The sequence below is a fragment of the Dromiciops gliroides genome, chromosome 5 (genome assembly GCF_019393635.1).
Source record: "Dromiciops gliroides isolate mDroGli1 chromosome 5, mDroGli1.pri, whole genome shotgun sequence".
NCBI classification, from domain to species: domain Eukaryota; kingdom Metazoa; phylum Chordata; class Mammalia; order Microbiotheria; family Microbiotheriidae; genus Dromiciops; species Dromiciops gliroides.
This window is the reverse complement of record NC_057865.1, coordinates 195,125,964-195,153,908: the sequence shown is the minus strand read 5'-3', so window position 1 is coordinate 195,153,908 and position 27,945 is coordinate 195,125,964. Positions and strand designations below refer to the sequence as shown.

General features: G+C 37.2%; 1 protein-coding gene across 1 annotated transcript in view; it reads right to left on the bottom strand.

Annotated features, from left to right (window-relative positions):
* LRP6 (LDL receptor related protein 6) overlaps positions 1 to 27,945 on the bottom strand; it is a 153,420-nt gene that overhangs the window by 105,004 nt on the left and 20,471 nt on the right. The window contains exon 2 of the mRNA XM_043966783.1: positions 26,772 to 27,165. Coding sequence (XP_043822718.1) covers positions 26,772 to 27,165 — 394 coding nt within the window. The remainder of the gene's footprint in view (positions 1 to 26,771; positions 27,166 to 27,945) is intronic.

Sequence of the window (27,945 nt, the reverse complement as noted above, 5' to 3'; positions counted from 1 at the left end):
GCTAAGTTCAAGGGATATGTAGAACATTCGGACCCAATTTATTTGTTCTGAGAAGACAGAACTAGCAGTCATAAAAGATACCAACAGGCAAACGCAGGTTTATTAATATAAGGACAAACCAAATCATTAGATTTATAATTTATTAAAGAGGACAGATAAGAACTCTCTTTGTATACATTTTGAAGATATATTATCCCTTATTTTACAAACTCAAAAAAAGGTCAGGGCATGACCTTTGAGGTCATGTAATGCAGTGGTAATCAAAGTGAAACAGAAAGGGATGGGAGAGGCGTGTCACTAAACCATACATAAGGATCTCTACCAGAAAACTACATTAATATCAACTATGTTCTATTATATTTTTCTTTATTTTGTGAAAAATTTCCCAATTTCATTTTAATCTACGTCTGGCTATACACAGAAGTGTTGCCACTGCTTTGACAAATAAGAAAACAGGCCCAGAGAGGTTAAAAAAAACAATACTCTTACTAGGTGGTGTGGTAAAAAACGGAAGTTTTAGCTGAATCATTTGAGAGTTGAGCACGTGCTACTGAAGCGGCTTTTGAAGGACCACCCTTTTGGGGAGGAGACTGCTACAAACAGTGGTGCGCCTGCTGCTGCCCAGAGAGCATGGCCAAGCACTCCGTACTTCCGGGATGCAAACTTAAAGGTAAGAGGAGAACAGAAGTTCTCTCTCTGTCTCGCTCACTCTGGCTTCTCAGTTTAACAGTGACGGCACGCTTTGGTGATCAGCTCTGGTTCATGGCCTGGCAGGCAGTTTTGGGATTCAGAGAGTTTTATAAAAGAATATAGACTAAGCTTAGATCTAAGATTATTTATTTGTATTTCTACTTTCCTATTTCCCTAATCGGTATCACCTGTTTGTAGTCTAATTAATCCCCAAACAATAAAAACTAATCTCTCACTGATTAAAGCTCAGAGCCTTCCTTTTCTTAGTGATCTAGGAGATATATAAGGGAAAAGTTAAAAGGGGAGTTTAATGCTCGTATATCCAATTTTAAATCTCACAGTGGTTAACAGAGCTAAAACTTGAACCCAAGCTTGCACCAGCATAACCTAAGTTCAAATGAGACTTTGTGGCTCTATCCACTGCGCCACCAATTTACTGTCGTGTAGTTGGTTCAAAACACATTGTGCCACAAAGATACTCCCACAAATTCATAAAGTCTAGAGGAAAGTAAACTCAAACTTGGAGCTCATGTGGCTCCCAAAAGTCCTTATGAAGGAATCTTCAAGATGTTAGCTTAACACTTAAAAAAAAAGGGGGGGGGGGCAGCTAGGGGGCGCAGTGGATAGAGCACCGGCCCTGGAGTCAGGAGTACCTGAGTTTAAATCCGGCCTCAGACACTTAACACTTACTAGCTTGTGTGACCTTGGGCAAGTCACTTAACCCCAATTGCCTCACTTAAAAAAACAAACAAACAACCTTCGTGAGCTGAAGTTTGTCTTTACCTCCTGAATGAGTAAGAAAAAATGAGGTAATATTTGCAAAGCACTTTGCAAACCTTAAAGTGCTATATTAATGCTATTACTGTTGTTATCATTTTAATTACTGCTTCTTATTTAGGTTTTTCTGTCAATAAGTAATTGTAGGTCTGTGTAAATCAAACACTATTTTGTGTAGAAGAAATAAATAATTGTCCTATATTTCATTTTCAACGTACAATGAGTATCTTTTTACTGTCCCTCCCCCTTTTAAGGAGACCCTAGCTAGACATGAACCAAACCTAAGTTTTAAGTCATTTTATCCAAGGCTCCTAGATGGGTGCATAAAAAGACAAAAAAAATGAGACAAAGGAACCTGACCCCTTTCTTTGAGGTCCTGTTCTGAGCCCTAAAGTACGTTTTATTGTTCCACTATAATTACTTTAAAAAAAAATCAATCAACAAGCATTTATTAGGCTCCTACTATGTGTCAGGCACGGTGCTAGACACAAGGTTTTATAAAAAGACAAAAATGAAATTCCTTCCAAAGGGCAGCTAGGTGGCACAGTGACCCTGAGCTTCATGTCAGCGGTTAAATTTTATCGGATCTTAAGACTGCTGGAATTTTGACATTAAGTTTATACTTATATAGAGCTTTAAGATAAACAATTCTTTTACATTTAATTTCATATAACTGTCATTAACAACGGCCTCAGGATAGGTAGTACAAGTCATCTCCACTTTAGAAATAGGTTAACAAAGAAGAGGTTAAGTGACTTATCCAAGATCACACTGATGTTGAGAGAGAGCTAGGATTTTAAAAAGTAGTTTAACTCTAAAACTACTACTTTTTCCTTAGGCATGAAAACTATAGCCTACAGGTCAAATCCAGCCCACCACCTGTTTGTATATGGCCTGCAAGTTAAGAACAGTTTTTACATTTTAAAATAAAGTTTTGGGGGCAGCTAGATGGCACAGTGGATAGAGCACCAGCCCTGGAGTCAGGAGTACCTGAGTTCAAATCCCACCTCAGACACTTAATACTTAACTAGCTGTGTGACCCTGGACAAGTCACTTAACCCCAATTGCCTCACTAAAAAAATAAATAAATAATAAAGTTTTAATGGACCATAGCCACACTCACTTGTTTATATATTTGTCTATGGCTGCTTCCACCTACAACTGCAGGGTTAAACAGCTACAGCAGAAACTGTCCATGGCATTGTTTCACACAGCTGCTCTGGCCACTACAAATCACAGGGATGCAGTTATAACTAAAGTGTTTTGAGCACCAAGTGTATTGCCATACCACATTTTTTTTTAAATAACCAGTACATAACCATCATGTCAAAGTTCAAAAAGAAAAGGAATAAAAAAGCTTTATTGCAATTTTTTGAGCTCTGGGAAGAAACAGAAATTTTTCTGAATGAAAAAGAATCTCTTCACAATTACCATTATCAAGCACTAAATGGCTTTGGAATTTAGTTTTTGCACAGACTTGACAATGTTTCTTAATTCAGTCCAAAATTTAAAGACAAAACAGTGTTTATATATGAAATATGCCACAGCAACGTCAATTCAACAACTAACAATATTTGAATCACAAGTAATGTCAAACTACTTTATACATTTACCATCCTATCGAAACTTAAAACAAGCAACATCTCTATTCCCACACAAATTTACCATATTTTCCAAACTCAAACGAGTTCTGAAAGCATTTTTCAGACCTTGATACAAGTACAAAAGAAATTTCCATATTTCAAAATCCATTTAACTGTGTCACTGAAGAGCTCCTACCTAATAATCAATTAGAAGTCATTAATCTGCTATATATTGACATGCCAAAAGATAAATATCAGAAGAATCTAAGAATTCCATAAATTCCTACCAAACAATTTATACTCAATTAAAATCATATGCTTGGGACGGCTAGGTGGCGCAGTGGATAAAGCACCGGCCTTGGATTCAGGAGTACCTGAGTTCAAATCCGGCCTCAGACACTTGACACTTACTAGCTGTGTGACCCTGGGCAAGTCACTTAACCCCCATTGCCCCGCAAAAAAAAAAAAAAAAAATCATATGCTCATGGACTATATCAACAAGTAATCACAACATCGTAAGGCTTATGTGAAAACCAGGTTTATTACATGAGAAATGAACATGCATGTGAAACCCAAAGAGTTTCAGTCTTCACAGAAGTCTGCATATTTATGACAGTACAAATAAAAGGAGGAGGAGAAAACAGGAAGGGACATGGCATGGGAGGGAAAAGGTTCAGTAATGCTGAGAAAAAGGACAAAACTCCTCCCAAAGCGGAAGAGTAAGTCAATGGCAAAACTGGCATTCTTTTCCCTTGAGAACCATGCCTTGGGAACTGCTGGACTAGGAAGATAGGAGGGTCCACTTATCTGCAAAGGACCCAAGCTGAACAAGCATTTTCCCAGCCTGACTGGTGCCTGTCTTGCCTGCCAAGGACAAACAGAGAATTCAGATTAGGGTGCAAACAACAAAATCTATCTCTGGCTCCAGAGCTTCTGCAAAATATGGCAACTCAAAAAGACAAGTTCAGGGGACCCTTTAACAACCCCTAACATCCCCCCGTTGGTAAAAGGCAACCCCAGATTAAGCTGATGACCACAGAGAGCATACTGTGTAAAACAGTACTGTAGATACTACCTGGGAGAGCCCTAATTACAAAGTGCGATCAGAACCATTAACTAAGCACAATACAAGCCATGATAAAAAATGACCAAACTTCAGGGCTAACTTGAAGGGAAAAAATCCAACAATACCAGGATAATCAAGAGAACTAAGTAAACAGATCCAGAAAACAAAAGCCAAAGGGGCACATCAAGAGACATCAAAAAGTGTAACAGACATTAAGTGTCTCTGCAACAATTGATATCAGTATTTGGTAGCACATATCTGTGTGAAACGATATTTTCAAAAATGAAATACATAAAATCTCATTCTAGATCAGCAAATAAGTGAATGTTTGTGATCAATTTTGATGACAGGGAATACTAATTATGAACTACAATTAAATAAAATGTCACCCCTCCAATCTTTTCATTAAACTGTACTCAACTATTATTATTATATTTTTAATCTGGTCAAGAAAAAAAACAGAATTTTGCTTTCTTTCTTCTTCTTTAAGTACCTACATTTATTCTTGATTCTTCCTCCTGGTCCGTAAAGCCTAAAATATTTACTATCTGGCTCTTTACACAAAAAGTTTGCCAGCCACAGCTCTATAACATGCTGCCTCCATCCAACATAAATATGTTTCTCATCAGTCTCCTTCCTGAACACTCCATATAGGTGAAACCATTGACCTTCCTGAGTGTAGTTTGAGAATTCCTTTCTTCTTGAATTCATTCACATTTCTTCTTTGAAATTCTCTTTTTTGCATATTTATGTTGGATGGAGGCAGCATGTTATAGAGCAGTGGTTGGCAAACTTTTTCTGTAAAGAGCCAGAGACTAAAGAGGAAGACAGAAAAAAATGATCAAATAGGTAAGAAGGGGCAATATTTGTTTTTTTAAAAAAAAAGGGCAAAAGACTTGGAGGCAAAGTATCTAAGTTTGAATACCAGAAGATACTTTCTATCTATAACTTTGGGTAAGTCACTCAAATTGTCTTGCCCTTAATTTCCTCATATAAAATGAAGAAGTAATATTAGATGATTACAAAGGTCCTTTCCAGCTCTAAATTCGAATGTCCTATAAGAATGTGAGAATACTATAGCCAAGGAAGAGTTTCAAAATAAATTCAATATATAACCTTAGTGACAAAGTATAAAATGGGTGCTAAGTTAAAAATTAGTATCATTTCTGAAGTTTTAACCATAAATACAAAAGATAAAGAGATGACCCTGGTCCTATTCAAGGCAGAATCTGAGATGATTCTCAAATGTTTACAATACCCTTTACCTTAATTCTTCCAACATCCCCTCATTTAAAGATAAAGCATAAAAATAAATAAATAAAACCATGTGAGATAAAGGACAGGTAAATTCTTCAGGCAAGTTAAGTTTTTCTTGTTATAATACTCAAAGTTATTAAAAAATTCTACTGAACACATTAATAATTAAAGCCTACCTTCAACCAAGCAACATGACTTTTCAGTAACATGCTAAAAAAGTAAACCACAGGTGCCAAAGAAGATTATGGAGGAAGGGAGTTGAGAATGTATTAGAATACTACAAATTTTTTTTTAAATGGCTGAATTATTTTTGTTGTACTACAACCTGGCTAAATTAAAAGTTGCTTGAAATTTGTGAGTCCTTAGTTAACAGATACAGGTGGAACAGAAGGTTACTGCTTGGAATTAGGAAGACTTAAGCGCACATTCTGCCTCAGACACCGAACAAGCTGAGTGACCTTGTGCAAGTCCATTAACACTCTGTCAACCTCAGTTTTCTTATCTGTAAAATCAGGGAGTTAGAGCCTAGGGTCTATGGCCTCTAAGATCCCTTCTACCTCTAAATCTATGATTCTATGATCTTCAAACTTGGAAATATTTGTAATAATGGTATTTGTTTAAAGAAAAAAGGTGAGAAGTATTGGAGACTTAGTTTGCAAAATAAAACTTCATTTACTTGGGCCAGGGTAATTAAAAACAAAAGATAAAAAACAATGAAAAAAAGAATACTAAAACTGATTTTTTTTGTTATTAAAATGTATGAGAGGACATATTTTCATCAAAAATAGAAATTTATTTTAAGAGCTAAAAGGAACTTTAAAGATAATCTAATTCAATCCTCTCATTCTCCAGATTAAGAAAATCAGAGGCCTTCATGTATGAAGTGACTTGCCATACTTACACAGAAGTGACAGAGACTAAAACCAAGCTATGTCTTGACCCTAAGCACACCACTTCTTTCAGTAAATTGCCCTGCCTTTCTTAAATCACAATGAGATATAACTGGCTACTACCTAAATCCATGCTACAGATTTTTGTATCCCCAGAAACTAAACCCAATAAGCCCAATCTATACTTAATAGATATTTGTTGGACTGAATAGTATACTTTGACTTCTGGATATATTTTTAAAGTTTGTTCGGGTAGAATTAGATGTTCTAGGAATAAGAATAGCAAGAGGTAAGGTGAGAAATAAATTAAAATCATAAACAGCACCAAGAAGACAAAATTATCCCCATTTGCTAACAAAATGTTGGTTTACTAGGAAAACCCCAGAAGATCAGCAAAAAATAAAATAAAATAAAAATAACAAAAACCCTAATATATTAAGACAGCTTCAAGTGAAGTATTAGAATGTAAAACAAATCCACAGAATTCAACCACATTTCTATATAGCAGTAACAAAACCAAGGAAGAAATAAAAGGGACAAACCCTTTCAAAATAACTACAAAATGAGTCACACTGAAAACTTAAATACAATTAGAAAAATCATTTTTTAAAGAAAAAAAGAATGACAACTATTTAAAGGTATTTTCAATGCCAATAGTTAGGATGCTCCAATATAATAAAAACAATGAAACTACCTAAATTCTCTTGCAGATTTAGTGCTATTCTAATCCAACTAGTAAGGAGTTTCTTTACAGAGGTAGACAAAATAATGAAAAGTTTGGAGGAACAAAAGGTTCTCAAGGAAAATGGTGAAAAAGGAAAGAAGTTGTGAAGGAAGAACAGCACTTCCAGATCTCAATTAATATTATGAAACCCCAGTCTCAAAAGTTCTTCTCTCAAAGGCTTCAGATACTCTTACACCTTTGAGAGAGGGAACAGAACTCTAAAGAGGGACAATTAAGTATCATGGCTGAGAAAGTGCATGAGGGTGGACTTCCGGGTCAGAGCCAAGATGGCGAAAGAAAGGCAGTAAGCTCTTGAACTCATGACACAATAGTTCCAAAAAACATCCAAATAATCCAATGCCTGGAGCAGCAAAACCCACAGAAGAAATGTGCTGAAATCATCTTATAACCAAGAACGGGGAAGGACAGAAGGAGGGAGCTGCTGTGCTGATACAGGAGTCAAGCCCAACCCCACAATCACCCTGACACAGATTCAGTCTCAGGAAGGCCTCACCAGAGAAGGAGACCCCCAGAGCCTCTGAATCATTTCAGCGCCAGTGTCGTCTGTTACTAAGCTCACAGTCTGGTGAGAGGGATGAGCCCTTGGTAGGGGGAAGACTACAGGGATCTATGCTGGTGCTGAGGAAAAACATAGGTTTTTCACCCCTGCTGGGAACCAGGAGGTAGGTTTGAGTATCAGTGGTCCAGGTGGGGGAGGGGCACAGGCTCATTGGAGCTGACAACCACAACACACAAAGCTGGTTGATTAGCAAGTTCATCTGGGGTTATCTACGGACCAGGGAACGGACCAGGCAAATGAAGAACCTGATCCTCTTTAAATCATACAACCTGAGACTTCTGAAGCTTGGGATACTGCAGCCTGGAAACAGTGCCCCACTTTAAGGAGCTAAAAGCCAAGTAAAAGAAAGGCAAGATGAGGAGACAGAGAAAGATGAGGACCATAGAAAGTTTCTTTAGTGACAAGGAAGAACAAGGTACACCCTCAGAGGAAGATGTCAACATCAGGGCCCTTATATCTAAAGCTTCCAAGAAAAATATGAATTGGTCTCAGGCCATGGAAGCACTCAAAAAGGACTTTGAAGATAAAGTTACAGAGGTAGAGGAAAAAATGAAAAAAGAAATGAGGGTGATGCAGGAAAAACATGAGAAAAAAGTCAAAAGCTTGAAAAGCCAAATGGAAAAGCTGTCTGATGAAAATAATTCCCTAACAATTAGGATTGAACAAATGGAAGCCAGTGACTTTATGAGAAACCAAGACACAATAAAGCAAATCCAAATGAATAAAAAAATAGAGGGCAATGTGAAATTCTTCTGGGAAAAACTGCTGACCTGGAAAATAGGTCCAGGAAAGACAATTTGAAAATTATTGGTCTACCTGAAAACCATGATCAAGAAAAGAGCTTAGACATCATCTTCCAAGATATTCTCAGAAAAAATTGTCCTGAAATTCTAGAAGAAGCTAAAATAGAAATTGAAAGAATCCACAGATCACCTCCAGAAAGAGATCCCAAAAGGAAAACTCCTAGGAATATTATAGCCAAATTCCAGAGCTCTCAGGTCAAGGAGAAAATATTGCAAGCTGCCAAAAAGAAAGAATTCAAGTACTGTGGAGTCCCAGTCAGGATATCACAAGATCTAGCAGCTTCTACATTAAAGGACTGGAGGGCATGGAATATGATATTCCAGAGGGCAAAGGAATTTGGATTACAACCAAGAACCACCTACCCAGCAAAACTGATCATAATCTTTCAGAGGAAAAAATGGGACTTTAGTGAAAAAGAGTACTTTCAGGTATTTGTGATGAAAAGGCCTGAACTGAATGGCAAATTTGACTTTCAAAAACAAAACCCTAGAGAACCATAAAAAAACTGGAGTTGGGGGACATACCTGGGGTCATGCAGTGGGTGACTCTTGTGTCTGAGGACGGGTTTGGCTGGGACCCCCCTGGGTCCAGGGGGGATGCTTTGTCCACTGTGTCACCTAGCTGCCCCATGATGACATCTTTAGGGTTAAATTGAGGGGTGAGGAGAATGCACTGGGGGAGGGGGAAGGGCAAAGGTGAAATCCTACATGAAAGAAACAGGAAAAGGCTTATGGAGTGGGGGAAGAGATGGGGGAAGAGCAGGGCAGTAAATGAATTTTACACTCTTCGGAAAAGGTTCAAAGACATTAAACTCATCAGAGTTGTCTCAAGGAGGGACTAACACACACACCCAATTGGGTGGAGTAATCTATTTAATCTGGGCAGTAAATGAGCCTAACACTCATCAGCATTGGCTCAGACCTCAATCTCATTAGAATTGGCTCAAGGAACCACTAGGCGGAGCCAAGATGGCGGAGAGGAATCAGCAAGCTGCCTGAGATCTTCTGTTCCCTCAAAAAGAACATTAAATCAAGCCTCTGGACTGATTCTGAAACTAAAGAACCTGCAAAGAGACAGAGAGACACAGTCCTCCAACCAGAGATAATTTAGAAGACTTCAGGAAAAATTCGGTCTGACTCAGGCAAAAGGGAGGCGCAGCTCAGGGCAGCAGCCCAGCGCCAAGAGGGTCAGGGCAAGTCAGCAGGAAGCGGTGGGCCACAGCCAAACAACTGAGGGCCCTAGAACCTGGCTCAAAAATCTGGTGGCCCAGCAGGAGACTGGAAAAACCTACCTGTACCAGCCAAGAGGGCAAGTTGCCAGCTGTAGGGCCACAAACAGGACAGGCGCAACTAGGCCCACTGATCCTAGCACGCTCAGACAGGAAGTGGGGGAGGGGGAACTTCACATGTTAGAGTCCTCAGTGTAAAAAGCTGGTGAAACAGCACCTATACCCCTGCACAAGAAGCCCAAAACAGGGACCCTGGTGCCCCCAGAGCAGGGAAGAAGCAAACACAAACTCAGATGAGGACAATACCCTCAAATTGCCTACATGTGAAGCCTCACCAGGGAAGGTGAATTGGTCTCAAGAACAAAAAGTCTTCCTGAAAGAGCTCCAAAAGGATTTTAAAAATCAATTGAGAGAGATAGAAGAAAAAATGGGGAGAGAAATGAAAGCAAAACAAGAAAACTATGAAAAAAGAATCAGCAGCTTGGAAAAGGAAGCACAAAGATTGACTGCAGAAAACAATTCCTTAAAAAATTCATCTGGCCAAATGGAAAAAAAGGTGCATAATCTAACTGAAGAAAACAATGCCTTAAAAAATTCATCTGGCCAAATGGAAAAAAAGCTGCATAATCTCACTGAAGAAAACACTGCCTTAAAAAATTCATTTGGCCAAATAGAAAAAAAGGTGCATAATCTCACTGAAGAAAACAATGCCTTAAAAATTAAAATGGGACAGTTGGAAGATAAGGAATCCATGAGACACCAGGAATCAGTCAAGCAGATCCAGGAGAGACAATCTGAGAATCATTGGACTGCCTGAAAGCCATGACCAGAAAAAGAATCTAGACACCATATTCCAGGAAATTATTAAGGAGAACTGCCCTGATATCATAGAATCAGAGGATAAAATCATCATTGAAAGAATCCACCGATCACCTCCTGAAAGAGACCCCAAAAGGAAAACTCCAAGGAATATTGTAGCCAAATTCCAGAATTATCAGGTGAAGGAGAAAATACTCCAAGCAGCCAGAAAGAAGCAATTCAAATATCATGGAGCCACAGTCAGGATTGCTCAGGACCTGGGCAGCTTCAACATTAAAGGACCGCAAGGCTTGGAATATGATATTCCGGAAGGCAAAGGAGCTTGGATTGCAGCCGAGAATCTATTACCCAGCAAAAATGCGCATTCTTGTTCAGGGGAAAAGATGGACATTCAATGACATTGGAGACTTTCAATCTTTCCTGATGAAAAGACCAGAATTGAATAGAAAATTTGATCTTAACATACAGCACTCAAGAGAAGTTTAAAAAGGTAAACAGAGGGGGAAAAAAAAGTTACTCAATTAGGTTAAACTGTTTACATCCCTACACAGGAAGATAATACTCATAACACTTAAGAACTGTAAATGTATCTGGCCAGAGAGAAGGACTTTACACAGAAGGTATAAATATAAATTGTCTTTGATGTGATGATACAAAGAAAATTAAGGGGTTAAAAAGGGAATCTATGGGGAGGAAAGGAAAGGGGAGGTGGAATGGGATGAATTATATCATATGAAGAGGTGGAAAAAAAACAGAGGGAAAGAAAGGAGGAGTGAACATTGTTTCAACCCTACTCTCATTAGATTTGATTCAAAGAGGGAATAACATATACGTTCACTGGGATAAAGAAACTTAGCTCATTCTTTAGGGAAGCAAAAGGGGAAGGGAAAGGGAAGGACTAATAGAAGGGAGGACAAAAGCAAGGGAAAAAGGGTAAAGAAAAGAGAGGGGCGTGATAAAAAGGGAGGGCAGATTGGGGGAGGCAGGGGTAAGAAACAAAATGTCGATGAGGAGGAATAGGGTGAAAGAAGGGGGAAAAAGTACAAAGGGGGTAAATAGAATGGAGGGGAATAGACAGTCAGTAATAATAACTGTGAATGCGAATGGGATGAAGTCTACTATAAAACAGAAGCAAATTGCAGAGTGGATTAAAAAGCAGAATCCTACAATATGCTGTTTACAAGAAACACATTTGAAGCAGAGAGATACACACAGAGTAAAGGTAAAAAAGGCTGGAGCAGAATATATTATGCTTCAGTTAAAGTAAAAAAAGAAGAGGTAGCAATCCTTATCTCAGACAAAGTGCAGGCAAAAATAGATCTCATTAAAAGAGATAAGGAAGGAAACTACATCTTGCTAAAAGGTACTATAGATAATGAAGTAATATCTGTATGCGCCAAGTGATATAGCATCCAAATTCTTAGAGTAGAAGTTAAATGAGTTACAAGAGGAATTAGACAGTAATACTAAACGAGTAGGGGATCTGAATCTCCCCCTCTCAGAATTAGATAAATCTAGCCAAAAAATAAATAAGAAAGAAGTGAAAGAGGTGAATAGATTACTAGAAAACTTAGACATGATAGATGTCTGGAGAAAACTGAATGGGGATAGAAAGGAATATACTTTTTCTCAGCAGTACATGGCACATTTCCAAAATTTGACCATGTATTAGGGCACAAAAACATCATAGTCAAATGTAGAAAGGCAGAAATAGTAAATGCATCCTTCTCAGATCATGATGCAATAAAAATTACATGTAAGAAAGAGCCAGGGAAAAGTAGAATGAAAATCAATTGGAAACTAAATAATTTCATTCTAAAGAATGAATGGGTCAAACAACAAATCATAGAAACAATCAATAACCATATGCAAGAGAATGACAATAATGAGACAACATACCAAAATCTATGGGATGCAGTCAAAGCAGTACTTTGGGGAAAATTTATAGCTCTAAATGCTTACATGAATGAAAGAGAGAAAGAGGAGATTAATGAATTGGGCATGCAACTTAAAAAGCTAGAAAAAGAACAAATTAGAAATCCCCAATTAGATACTAAACTAGAGATCCTGAAAATTAAAGGAGAAATTAATAAGACTGAAAGCAAAAAACCTATAGAATTAATCAATAAAACTAAGAGCTAGTTTTATGAAAAAACCAATAAAATAGATAAAATATCAGTTAATTTGACTAAAAAAAAAGAAGAAAACCAAATTACCATTATCAAAAATGAAAAGGGTGATGTTACCACCAATGAAGTGGAAATTAAATCAATAATTAGGGATTATTTTGCTCAACTGTATGCCAATAAATTTGACAATCTAAATGAAATGTATGAATATTTACAAAAATACAAACTGCCCAGGTTAACTGAAGAGGAAATAAAATCCTTAAATAAACCCATATTAGAAAAAGAAATTGAACAAGCCATTAATGAACTCCCTAAGAAAAAATCCCCAGGGCCATGTGGGTTTACAGGTGAATTTTACCAAACATTTAAAGAACAATTAATTCCAATATTATACAAATTATTTGGAAAAATAGGTGAAGGAGTTCTACCAAATTCAATTTATGACACAAATATGGTGGTGATACCAAAACCAGGCAGAGCAAAAACAGAGAAAGAAAATTATAGACCAATTTCCCTAATGAATATTGATGCTAAAATCTTTAATAAGATATTAGCAAGGAGATTGCAGCAAGTGATCACCAGGATAATACACTAGGTGTAAAACCAGGTGGGATTTATACCAGGAATGCAGGGCTGGTTCAACATTAGGAAAACTATTAACATAATCAACCACATCAATAAGAAAACTAACCAAAATCATATGATTATCTCAATAGATGCAGAGAAAGCTTTTGACAAAACACAGCACCCATTACTAATAAAAAGACTAGAGAGTTTAGGAATAGGTGGAGCTTTCCTTAAAATAATAAACAGTATCTACCTAAAACCATCAGCAAGCATTATATGCAATGGAGATAAATTAGAGGCCTTCCCAATAAGATCAGGGGTGAAACAGGGATGTCCATTATCACCCCTATTATTTCATATTGTACTAGAAATGTTAGCTTTAGCAATCAGAGAAGAAAAAGGAATTAAAGGAATTAGAATAGGCAAGGAGGAAACAAAACTATCACTCTTTGCAGATGATATGATGGTATACTTAAAGAATCCTAGAGAATCAACTCAGAAATTACTTGAAACAATTAACAACTTTAGCAAAGTAGCAGGATATAAAATAAATCCACATAAATAATCAGCATTTCTATGCATGACCAACAAAGTCCAGCAGCAAGAGATAGAGAAATTCTATTTAAAGTAATGGTAGATAATATAAAATACTTGGGAGTCTACTTGCCAAGACAAACCCAGGAATTCTATGAACACAACTACCAAACACTCTTCACACAAATCAAATCAGATATAAATAATTGGAAAGATATCAATCGCTCATGGATAGGCAGAGCTACTATAGCAAAAATGACAATACTATCTAAATTAATTTACTTATTCAGTGCCATACCAATCAGACTACCTAAAATTATTTTATAGAGCTAGAAAAAATAATAACAAAATACATCTGGAAAAAACAAAAAATCAAGAATATCCAGGGAAATAATGAAAAAAAAAATTCACAGGAAAGTGGGTTAGCGGTAGCAAACCTGGAGCTTTACTATAAAGCAGCAGTCATCAAAACTATCTGGTACTGGCTAAGAAATAGAGTGGAGGATCAACGGAATAGGCTAGGCACAGGAAACACAGTAGCAAATGACACTAGTAATGTAGTATTTGATAAACCCAAAGACTCCAGCTTCTGGGATAGGAACTCAGTATTTGACAAAAACTGCTGGGAAAACTGGAAGATAATATGGAAGAAATTAGGCAAAGACCAACATCTTATACCTTATACTAAAGTAAGGTCAAAATGGATACATGATTTAGACATAAGAGGTGATACCATAGGTAAATTAGGAGAGAAAGGAATAGTCTACATTTCAGATCTTTGGAAAGAAAAACAGTTTATGACCAAACAAGAGATAGAGAATATTATAAAATGCAAAATGGATGATTTTGATTATATTAAATTAAAAAATTTTTGTACAAACAGAAGCAATGCATCCAAAATTAGAAGGGAGACAGAAAGCTGGGAATCAATTTTTATGGCCAGTACTTCTGATAAAGGCCTCATTTCTAAAATACATAGGGAACTAAATCAAATTTATAAGAATCCAAGTAATTCCCCAATTGAGAAATGGTCAAAGGATATGAACAGGCAGTTCCTATTCCCATATGAAAAAATGCTTTAAATTTCTAATGATTAGAGAGATGCAAATTAAAACAACTCTGAGGTACCACCTGACACCTATGAGATTGGCTAAAATTACAAAAAAGGAAAATAATAAATGTTGGAGAAGCTGTGGAAAAACTGGAACACTAATGCATTGTTGGTGGAGCTGTGAACTGATCCAACCATTCTGGAGAGCAATTTGGAATTATGCCCAAAGGGCCATAAGGCTGTGCATACCCTTTGACCCAGCAATACCACTTTTGGGTCTTTTTCCCAAAGAGATCATGAAAAAGGGCAAAGGACCCACATGTACAAAAATATTTATAGCTGCTCTTTATGTGGTGGCAAGGAATTAGAAGTTGAGGAGATGCCCATCAATTGGGGAATGGCTGGACAAGTTGTGGTATATGAATGTAATGGAATACTATTGTGCTCTAAGAAACGATGAGCAGGAGGAGTTCAGAGAAACCTGGAGGGTCTTGCGTGGGCTGATGAGCAGAACCAGAAGAACATTGTACACAGTATCATCAACACTGTGTGCTGATCTACTGTGATGGACTATATTCTTCTCACCAGTGCTATGGTACAGAAGAGTTCCAGGGAACTCATGATAGAAGAGGATCTCCAAATCCAGGGGGAAAAAAAAGAATTGTGGAGTATAGATGCTGAATGAACCATACTATTTCTTTTGTTTTTCTATTTTGAGGTTTTTCATCATTGCTCTGATTTTTCTCTTATAACATGACTAATGCAAAAATATGTTCAATGTTATTGTGTGTGTGTGTATATACTGTAACGATTGGAATAACGCCACCTGCTGGATACTAACTGTAGAAGAGTTCTGCCCATGAAGCGAAGGTCTTTGAGGGCAAGACCAGGAGTCTTGTCTTTGGTATCAGGAAGTGACGCGGACTAGTGGGAGGAGGAAGGAAGAGACTGGCGCGGAGTCTCGGGCCTCTTTCCTCTGGACTCTGGCGGAGAAGGGAGCTAGAAATGTGCTCTCCCTTTAATAGATAGGAATCTAGGCCTTTTTCTACTGTAACGATTGGAATAACGCCACCTGCTGGATACTAACTGTAGAAGAGTTCTGCCCATGAAGCGAAGGTCTTTGAGGGCAAGACCAGGAGTCTTGTCTTTGGTATCAGGAAGTGACGCGGACTAGTGGGAGGAGGAAGGAAGAGACTGGCGCGGAGTCTCGGGCCTCTTTCCTCTGGACTCTGGCGGAGAAGGGAGCTAGAAATGTGCTCTCCCTTTAATAGATAGGAATCTAGGCCTTTTTCTCTCTCTTTACCAAATTCTTATTCTCCTTAATAAATGCTTAAAAGTCTAACTCTTGCTAAAGCTTATAATTTATTGGCGACCACTCATTAGATATTTTAGACAGTTTAGCTAGAATTTTAGCCCTTAACAGATGGCTGACCACGAAGAGGAAAGCTAAACTTCAGTCTTCTGATCTTCTGGTTGGGTAAGAAATTTCCCCTCCCTCTCCCTTTAACTGCTAAGTACTGGCGCACTGGCTGTGTTTTCCTTTAAATTTTTTCGAATGGACCTTTTAAACTCCCTAATTACCCTATTTTTGATTTTAGTCTGTTTAACCAGACAAATGGGGGATAAGATCATGTTAATGCTTTGTTTTTGTGGATTTTCTATTTTTCTTTTTATTTTTGTTAAAAGAGCCAGCAACTTACTCACACAAGGAAATATCACTCCCTCTCCCAACCATGCTTTTTCAGAGAAACCTGAAGAGATTCCTGCAGCTTTTCCCAATTCTAACACTAATTGTTGCTCTAATTTTGCATGCCTGGAGGCAATGACCCACCCTCTAGAAGTTTTTAATCCCCTAGCACCTGGAGGCAAAGTGGGGGAAGAGGAATCCAGGCCTGAGTTCAAAATCAAGTCTGATTCAAATTGTGCTGGTCCCTCCCCTCCTCTCCAGACCCCACCCTCTACTCCCCCCATGGCCAAGCCCTTTGCTTCCCCTGCCCGGGAAGTCCAAAGATCTAATGCGCATGCTCAACTTTCTCTAACTACATTTGCAGCTTCAGGCTCAGCCCTTCCCCAGCCTGGCTGTGCTTCTGAGACAACCTTAGAAAACCCTTTAAATTCCAGATATGCTCGTTTTGTTCATAATTTTGCTAACCTGCTTTTGTCTTTAATTAGTAATCTTATAAAGCATTTGTATGGTGAAAAGACTGACAGACAATATAGAGGGGTTAAAGAAGAAAAACTTAAGCCGAATAAGAATGACAATCATCAACATAGTTCAAGACTCCGATTCTTTTGCCATGGAAGGGTATATATTTTACAGAAATGTAGAAGTAAGCAGCAAGGTATTGATATGAGTATTGGGGATTTTAGATACCGGAATCAAAAGTGTTCTGAATTCATTCAGAGTATTAATGTCAGTTCAGAGGTTACATAGGATTTCTATGCTATTACATATACATTTTGAAATTAATGGTATGGGTTTATTTTCGTAGAGATTTTCCTGCTTTTGAGATTGTGTTTTATACTTAGTTTTTAAAACAAGGAGAATATTTGTAAAAGCTTTTTATAGTCATGTGATCAGGTTTATATTTTATAATACTCTTATTAATATTAAGTTCATATTCATTTAGATTTCCCTAGTTTGAATTTCATTGTCTTATTATTCCACGTGTATTTTCTTCTATTCATTCATCTATCTAATTTTGAAACATGGTTTTGATTTCATAATACAATGTTAATTCTAGGAGTATTGTGCTCCCATATTCTGAGTTGTTTGTTTTTGTTATTTTTTCTCAACTGATTATTTGATCAAACTCTTTAAAGCATTTCCCTGGCAAATTGGTTGCCATGGCAAGTGTAAATTGATTCTAGAAGTATTATTTTTGATAAGCATATTCCCAAAAAAAAAAAAAAAAGAGGGGAACATTTGTAAAAGTTTTCTATTTTCAAAAAAAAAAAGTTCTTTGAGATTCTGTTGTGCTTTAACTTGTATTTAAGTATGTTCTGATTTTTCACAAAAGTAATTGTATACTAAGTAAAAAAAAAGGGTATTATTTGAAATTGTTGCATAATTATATATTATATTTTGAGTCAAGATGTATTCACATTTTTTGCAATCATTTATTATCCTCAATTTTAAATCCATATGAGACTTGGATTATGGGAACTTATCATTTAAGACATTAATTGCCTTTATTCTGAGTTATCAGATGCCAGTTGGCCAAGATGCCATCCAATCACAAGAGGAATACATGCAAGAGCAGACACTGAACTGTCACATGAGGGGAGACATGCATGAAGTCAAGGTATGGCCGAGGGAACGGCTTTTGACAAATGTTGAGGTTGGATTCTCTTGGTTTAATATTTTATTTTATTTTTCCCCACAATATTGTACAGATGGCTGGAAGTATTGATCCCACCCATCTCACTTCTACACCTGGCTTCTATGCTCCCTCCTATATGCCTGATGCCATGGACATCTCAATCCCATGCATCTGATTAAGTCTGACTCAGTTTCTTCCAATATGTTCGGTGGCATGGACATATATTCCATCCACCTATTTTAAGCCTGGCATACTGTATGGGCAGTACATATTGCTCAAGTGTGGGAATGTTCATATCCCATCATTTCTCTGTTCTTTTATGGTAACCCCCATAATTATCTCAGGTGTCATGATAAATACAGTGTTGAATTTGGCCTTGACATCTGTTACCAATTATATTAGATTTTTTAATTTCTCATAATGGCATGAGGATAATTAGGCAGATGATGCAAAAAGTGATGAAACAAAGATAAAAAATTATTTTTAATAATTAATATCGCAGCAATTGTCTTCTCAATTACCCTCCATAAGGGGGGGACTATAGTAATATTATAATTTTAAAGAATGTTTCAATTTTTGTTTTATTATATGTTTCATGTGTAACAACTAAGATTCTGAATTCCCTTAGACATGTTTTTGAGAACTTTCATTGTTTGATTTGATTATTGACAAAGCTATTTTAAAGTTGTGTTAAGCTCAATTTTGTAGGAAATTTCCTGGCTGATTACCAGTATCCACACATCAACCCCTGAAAAGACTTCCATTCCACGACTACACCTAGAGGACATCTAAGAAAAGACTTTCAGAGACTTTAAATGAACAGTTTTGATTTGTTGTTTTTGTTTTTGTTTTTTTTTTCTCTTTCTGTTATAATATACACCATCTGTAATATGTATTCTCTGCAGAGGCCCTCCCTTTGCAAGACTAATGTCAAAGCGTCAGTTCATGAGGACAAAAAAAAATCGCCCCTCTGGACAAAACTTTCCTCTCTTCCTTTTCTATATTGTTGTTCACATATTATTAGTTATCAATAGTTATTATATTCTTTTTACTGTTCCGTCAAGGAAACATTTTGTTTCTTGAGGAACAACAGGGGGGACTGTAACGATTGGAATAACGCCACCTGCTGGATACTAACTGTAGAAGAGTTCTGCCCATGAAGCGAAGGTCTTTGAGGGCAAGACCAGGAGTCTTGTCTTTGGTATCAGGAAGTGACGCGGACTAGTGGGAGGAGGAAGGAAGAGACTGGCGCGGAGTCTCGGGCCTCTTTCCTCTGGACTCTGGCGGAGAAGGGAGCTAGAAATGTGCTCTCCCTTTAATAGATAGGAATCTAGGCCTTTTTCTCTCTCTTTACCAAATTCTTATTCTCCTTAATAAATGCTTAAAAGTCTAACTCTTGCTAAAGCTTATAATTTATTGGCGACCACTCATTAGATATTTTAGACAGTTTAGCTAGAATTTTAGCCCTTAACAATACATATATATACATACATACATACACACACACACACACACACACACACACATATATATATATATATATATCCTATATCAGATTACCTGCTGTCTAGGGGAGGAGGGAGGGGAGGAAGGAGAAAAATCTGAAATTGGAAAGCTTGTATAAACAAAAGTTGAGAACTATCTTTACATGTAATGGGGAAAAAAATAAAATACTTTATTAAAAAAAAAGAATTGGCTCAAGGAGGGAATAACATATACACTCAATTGGATGGAGTAATCTCTCTAACCCTGCAGGAAAATAGGAGGGGAAGGGGATAAAGAGAGAGGGGCAAAAGAAGGAAGGGAAGAGTGGGGGAGGAGACAGACAGAAGCAAATCCCTTTTGAAGAGGAATAGAATGAAAGAACATGGATAATAGAATAAATATCATGGGGAAGGGAATAGGATGGAAGGGAAACAGTTAACAATAGTAATCATGAAAAATGAGAAAAGGGGGAAAAAATTGTACAAAAAAATATTTATAGCAACTCTTTGTGGTGGCTAAGAATTGAGAATCAAGGGAATGTCCATCAATTGAGGAATGACCAAAGAAACTGTGGTATATGCTTGTGGTGGAATGGTTTTGTGCTATAGGAAATGACAAACAGGATGACCCCAGAAAAACCTAGAAAGACTCATATGAACTGATGTATATTGAAGTGAGCAGAACTGGGAGGACATTGTGCATAGCGACAGCAGTATTGTTCAATGAGCAATTGTGAATGACTTAATTATTCTCAGCAATGCAATGATCCAAGACAATCCCAAGGGACTAATGTCAAAGCTTACTAACCACCCCCATAGAAAGAACTGATAAAAAAAAAAAAAAGAGCACTTGTGGATTGTACATATATAACCTGGTTGTGGTCTTGTGGAGGGGGGAAGAAAGGGAAGGAGGGAGAAAAATTTGGAACTCTAAATCTTATGAAAATGAATGTTACAGGGGGCAGCTAGATGGCACAGTGGTTAAAGCACCGGCCCTGGATTCAGGAATACCTAAGTTCAAATCTGGCCTCAGACACTTGACACTTACTAGCTGTGTGACCCTGGGCAAGTCACTTAACCCCCATTGCCTAAAAAAAAAAAAAAGAAAAAAAAAGAAAATGAATGTTACATGTAACTGGAAAAAACAAAATAAATGTTTGTTGCTAAAAAATAAAAATTAAAAATGCATTATAAAAAAAAAAAAAGAAAGTACATGAGGACTGAGAGGACTAAAATTTCTTTCCTTAGGAGATGTGGACAGTTTACCACCACTGAAGAAGTAGCTTGTCGGGGCAGCTATGTGGCACAGTGGATAGAGCACTGGCCCTGGAGTGAGGAGGACCTGAGTTCAAATCCGGCCTCAGACATTTGACACTTATTAGCTGTGTGACCTTGGGCAAGTCACTTAACCCCAACTGCCTCACCAAAAAAAAAATTGTTTTTTTAAATAAAGAAGTAGCTTGTAAGAGACTATGAACACTAGCTGTTATCTTTGTGAGAATTTGGAGAGATATTTCAGAGAACTGATTTTGCTCTTATTTTATGGAGAAGACATCCTGAGAAATTAGTTTAACTGGTAGATTTGTTGCTATGCAGTGCTTCCCATGTTTTGGAAAAGTAAGCAAGCAGTTGCGCTGATACATGTATACACAAATATACACACTTACACCTCTATTCAATGCAACTAACTACTTGCTAACTGTTAACATATACATACATACACATACATATGCAAACATCCACATACCTTCATATATATATATATCTTTGCATTAACTGTTGTTATTAAATTACATAACCAGTAACACTGATGTTTGTCTAAACCTCTAAGACTGAAGTTTGAAAGTGAGCGAAAAAAGAAAGTTTATAGGAAAAGAGGTTTCTGAACTTCCAGTAAGGAAAGAGACATGAAAGATTATATCAAAGCCCTAACTCACCTAAAAAAAAAACTCCCCAGGATAGATGAAGAAGGGAAATATCAGAAAGCTCCTTCATCCAATATGGGACTATAAAAGAAGATAGAAGCCTCCAGCCACTCTGGTGAGGACATGGCAGAGAACCTGGAGCTAGTTCAATCTAGGTCCTAAGTTGAGACAAAGTCAATTCAGGTCACTAAGGAACAAGAGGGGCAGAAGAAGCAAAATGCTACGTGTACCACTCTGGGTCTTTCATAAGACTAGACACCAGTACGATCACCAATATCATATCTGAGCCACAAATAGCAAAGCCAGCTCCCAGCAGGTAATGCCCAGGGACCCAGTAATGACAGAATTGCACAGACAGTCCACAGGAAGATCCTCCAGATCTTAAAACCAGGAAGATCTCAAATATTCAGTGGCCATGCCAGGAAATCAAGGAGATAGAGACCAGAGAGAGATGTGCTAGAACCCTCCAAGAGGTCTAAAGACAGTGTGGTCTATGATATTGAGTAGGGATTCATTAGGGCAACAGCACGGGTCAAAGCTAACTACAGGAGAATCACAAACAGATTAAGCAACAGCTCTGTGGCTCTGACCCTCAAACAGGTTCTTATATTCAAACCACAAGCCTGGCCTGATACTTAAAGCTAATTAACCAGGGAAAGCTTGCAATTCTGTTATTTTGAACCTGAAGAGCCTTCCAACTAGTTTAGGGTAGCTGAACCAGCAGTCTGCCTTAACACAAATTGGGATCAGGAACTTGCAACTTTCAAACTAAGAAGGAAAGCAATCAGACTTCTTTCTGGATCAGACAATTTTAGACACACTGAAAGCTTACAGATACTCAGCTTGAACAGCTCCTGAAAGCCTTTAATCACAAAGCACTCAATACCCAGAAAAAGCAGTAGGACCTAAGAAAAAAACAAAATAGAACCAAGCAAAGCCCAGGCATTCCCTCCAGAAGTGCAAAGCCCCTGGCCTAAATACAAACCACCAGTTTGAAAAACAAAAGCTTGGGGGAGGGGGAGGAGGGGTAGAGATAAAAAATTATCTCACAATAAAAGAGTTATTACTGTTCATAGGATGCTCAGGACACAAACTCAGAAGAAGAAGAAAAGACCCTAAAACAATAACAAGCAGAACTTCAAAGGAAAATATAACTTGATCACAAGTTGTAACCAAGAATTTCTGGAAGAAATGGGGTTTTTTAAAGAGTTTTTAAATGATTTTATAAAAAATAAAATCAAGGTTTTAGAGGAAAGAACTGGAAAAGAATTGAGAGTTATGGTAGAAAGATTCAGAAGAAGAAATAAGAGCTCAGAATGCGGTACAAAATCTTAACCCAGCAACAGAATCATTGAAAATTAGAATGGACAGGGGGGCAGCTAGGTGGCACAGTGGATAAAACACCAGTACTGAACTCAGGAGGGCCTGAGTTCAAATCCTACCTCAGACTCTTGACACTAGCTGTGTGACCCTGGGCAAGTCACTTAACCCTCATTGCCCCACCCAAAAAAAGAAAGAAAGAAAGAAAAGATAGGGGAGGACATGACAACTACCTTCAAATATTTGAAGCACACAATGTGGAATAGAGATTAGATTTCCACCAAAAACAAAAAAACAACAAAATTAGAATGGACCAAGCACAAGTTAATACCATTAACAAAACAAGCGATAGCAAAACAAAGTTAAAAGATTGAAAAATAAGAAAAAGATATAAGGTATCTCACTTTGATCTTGAAAACAGAGAAAAGAAAAGTAACGCAAGAATTACTAGACTCTTGAAAGTCATCTGCCCCCCCCCCCAAAAAAAAACCCACCACCTATCATGTTTCAAGAAATCATGCAAGGAAACTGCTCAGATCTATTAGAACCAGAAGGCAAAGTGAAAATAGAAAGATTCCGCAGACATTTCCTTAAAGAAAATCCAAAACGAAAACTCCAGGGACATCACAGACAAAATCCAGAATTTCTGGGTCAAAGCAAAAATAACACAAACAGCCAGAAAGGTGCCATAATCAGGATCACACAAGATTTAGCAGCCACCACTATGTAGGAGAAAAAGATATTTCAAATACAATATTCCAAAAGGCAAAAGACAAAGGCTTACAAACAAAAATAACTTACCAGAAATAATATTGGGAGTGGGGAGTATTGGGGGAGAGGGAAGTGGACATTTAGTGAAATGAAGTACTTCCAAACGTTCCTTATAAAAAGACCAGAGCTAAATAGAAACTCCAGAATACAAACACAGGAGTCAAGAGAAATATAAAAATATAAATAGAAGTAAGAAATCCCAAGAGACTAAAGAAGGGAGATGATACAAATATCCCCTCAGAACCCTATTATCAGGGGTCATAGAGGGAATTAAATAAGGAGTGGTTTCTGCTATGTTTTGATTATTTTAAAAGAAGAAAAAGGAGTGAGGGAAATGGGGGGATGTGAGGGGTAGAGAGAGGGAGTAGGAGAAAAAAATTATCTCATAACTGGAGTCCACAAATGGGGAAGAAGTAGTAGGGGAAAAATATCACTTGAACCTCACTTTCATCTGAAATGGTCAGGGGCAAGGTAGGGGGTAGAAAACATAAATACAACATAGTTGGGTACAGAAATAAATTTCACTCACTAGAGAGATAGGAGGAAACCGGCTGGGAAGGATAAGAGGGAGGGTAAGTTCATAAACTAAGCAAACTCTAACCACAGAAGTTGGATCACCAAGGGGGGGGGGGGTTAAAAGTGAAAAGATAGAGACCTAGCTCCTTGTCCCAAGTCAAAGATGCACTCTAGCCTGAGGAGAAAGGCCTCTTGCAGAAGGAAGACAAAAGGCAGAACATTCCAGGATGGGGTACAGCCTATGAAGACAGAAAGAAAAAAGAAGTCCAGTACCGAATCTCAGTGTATAGAAAAGAGTAAATTTTAAGAAGACTGGAAAGGGAGGAAGGAGCCGGGTTATGAACAGTATTAAGAGCTAAACAGATTTTATATTTGATCTTGGAAGTAATAGGGAACCACCACAGTTTATTGAGTAGAAGGGGGTGGCATGATCAGGCCTGCAATTTAGAAAAATCACTCTGGAAGCTGAGTGGAGAATGGGCTGGGTGGGAAGAGCCCTGGAGAAGGAAGATTAACCACAAGACTATTGCAGTAATTCAGATACGACATGGGTCTGCAACCAGAATGGTTGTGTAAAGAAGAGAGTGTATATGAGAGATGTTGGCGAGGGGAAAATAACAGAACTTGGCAACAGACTTGGACATATAGGGTGGGTAAGCCTGGGTAGCTGGGAGAACTGTACCCTTGACAGTAACAGGCTAGATTTTAAGAAGAAAAGTTTTGGGGTAAAAGACAATGTGGTCTGTTTTGGACATACTGAGTCTGAGATGCCAAATCCAATTCAAGATGTCTAAAAGGCAGTTGGTGATGCCAGACTGGACATTAGAAGAGAAGTTAGGGCTGGATAAACTCCTCTTTTTGGCATTTAATGCTCTTCATAACCTGTCCCCATTCTATCTTTCTAGCCCTATTACTCCCTGGCAATCTACAATCCAATCAAACTGATGTTATGTTCATCACACACTACCCAAGCACCAGCTCCTACATGCTAACACTCTGTAATACATCCCTCTCAAAATAATATTGTATCATAGCTGGGTTCCAACCAGGAAAACTAATGAATTCCCTGAAGTGATTATATCATTTAAATTTGCACTGCATATTTTCCATTGGGGAGGAGCTAATTATCAAATCTTAAATAATTTACAATTTCAAACACTACAAATTCAAATACACATTACTACTTCAGGGGACTCATTATTCAACTAATTGGGACCTAGCTGTACTTTGCATTTATTTTGTATACACTTGTATATGTGTATGTTTTCTCTATTGATAAGTTCCTTTACTGTTTCTATTTTGTAACCCACATGTCTAGCACAAAGTAGATGCTTTGTGAGTATTAATGACTGAAAATACTTTTTCATAGTCCTTAGATGGTTTGCAAACTGTTCTTCACAACAAATTTATAGTTTGACCTTCAAAACCCCTTCAAACTTCAATATTATCATAACATTGTTCTCTAAATGTTCTTGGTTTCCTTAAACCTTTTCCCCAAAAAACTCCCAATGCAACAAAAAAATTCTATAGATTATGACTTGCTCCATATATATATATATATATATATATATATATATATATATATATATATGAAAAATATGGCCAGTATATTAAAACCAATAAGGAGAACAAGTAATCAAAATTCAGATTTTCACCTCTAGATTTAAACCCAGGAATAGCAACAGACTCAGGTCCATCTTCAGAAAATTTATAACATGACTGGCAACTAAGTGGCTCAATTTTTTAAAGTTTACCAGAAGTATTTCAGGACCCAGCTAAGGCACCTTAAGACAAAGTCCTATGTAAGAAAATATCTTCCAAATTTCATGATGCGTTATAACCAAAGCTATACAAGATTCCTTCATCTGTAACAACCAGAACTCAAAAGTCAAAACAATCAACAGTTAATGATATGAATCCAAAAGTAGAAATTTATTTCTAAGTATATTAGAAACTAACTCAAAAATTTATTTAAACTACGGCTTTTACTCCTTTGATTTACTGTATTGACCCTATCATATCAAATAACCAATAAAAGCCTCCTTATACAAAGAGATACAAGTCTTGCAGAAAAACTGCAAGAAACTGTGTTCCAGAATAGAAACAGTAGGATACAAAAAGTATTTTAACATTATCTGCCTTCCAATAAGCAAATATAATTCCCTATTATTAATTCTTTCTTTTTCTCCATCAACTTCTTTCTTCAAAAAAAAAAGGGGGGGGTGGAAAAACAAAACAATTATTGTAAGTTACACTTATACAGCATAACAGAGCAACTAGATGGCATGGTGAATAAGACCTGACTTCAAATCGGCCTCAGGCACTTACTAGCTGTATGACTCTGGACAAATCACTTAACCCTTCTTGCCTTAATTTCCTCACCTATAAAATGAATTGGAGAAGGAAATAGCAAACCACTCCAGTATCACTGCCAAAAAAATACCCAAATGGCTTCATGAAGAGACAAGCACAACTTAAACAACTGAACAACACTACGTAGCATATCAAGGCTAATGAATTACTTTACATAATATATGCATATTAAAAAAACCAGCAAAACACAAATAGCCCTAACCATAAATTCCATTATTCAACACTAAGATAACACACTTGTTAGTAAATTTTTATCATGAATTTAACTTGCTCAAGTATACTCAGTAAAAGACTCTCAAGTTATTAAAATTAAAACTTTTAAGGGATAAAATGATTTCATAAATAAAACAAAAAACTTACCCATTTGCAGGATCTAAGGCAATAGCTCTTGGTTGATCCAACTCTTGCCAAAATAAAACTTTTCTTAAAGTTCCATCTAAATTGGAAACTTCAATCCGATTAGTTTCAGAATCTGTCCAGTATAATTTTTCTCCCAACCAATCACAGGCCAGCCCATCAGGGGATAATAATCCGGAAACGACTACATTCTGTACACTCTCGGTTTTGTTAAATTCTGTTCGTTTAATGGCTTCTTCACTTACATCACTCCAATATATCAAGCCATGGTCAAAAACGAAGTCCACTGCAGCTGCATCCTCCAAACCTCCAACCACAATCGTAGCATTCTCTTTGCCATTGGTAGCATCCACCAGCCGTAAATCCCGTCTATTTGCATAAAGCAACAAGGGGGCTCCTATGAAAGAAAAGAAAGATACAGAAAAAAGAAAAGAAAGATATTAACTGGAATGAATTGGGTGTCAGACCTAGAGTTCAAATATTTTTAAGTTTTATTCACCATAAAAAGTTAAGATTAATAAGAACCCACTGATAAAAATTGAAATGCCAATATAAACGTTTACTGTGGGAAATCATACTACCTTAGAGGCTATCTAGTGAAACCTCCATCCTGTCTGTAACAATTAAACCACTAAAAAGTGATTACTTAGTTATTTGTATAAATGCTTTCATTTAGAGAAAACTATCAAGGCAGTCCATTTAGTTTTGGCCATTTCTGATGTATGTGAAAGGTTTAGTGGAAAAGGAGAGAGGCAGAAAGGTATATGTGACGGAGAATACATGTGAGACTACTTTTTGCTGTTAAATTTCTTCTACAAGGTCACACTTTTTTCTCATTTCTATTTCATTGTATATTATTATTGCATTAGTCTTTACATAGGGTCTACTAAAAGTAAACAAATCCAGTAAAAAGGAATAAAAACATATTCCAGAGAAATATGAAGTTACTAAATGCTTTATTGGATTGTAGTAATGTACATCAAATCATTTTGGAGGGTTTTTTGGATTATTTTTAAACCCTTGCTTACCAGGCCACTGACATTTACCTATCTGAAAGTTCTGGTTAGCAAGGACCCAAAGGCTGGAGTAGAGAGCATAATTAGGGGGCATCGACACCATAGATAAGACCAAAACCATATTGCAATAATTTCCTTAAACTCTCATCCCAACTACTGAA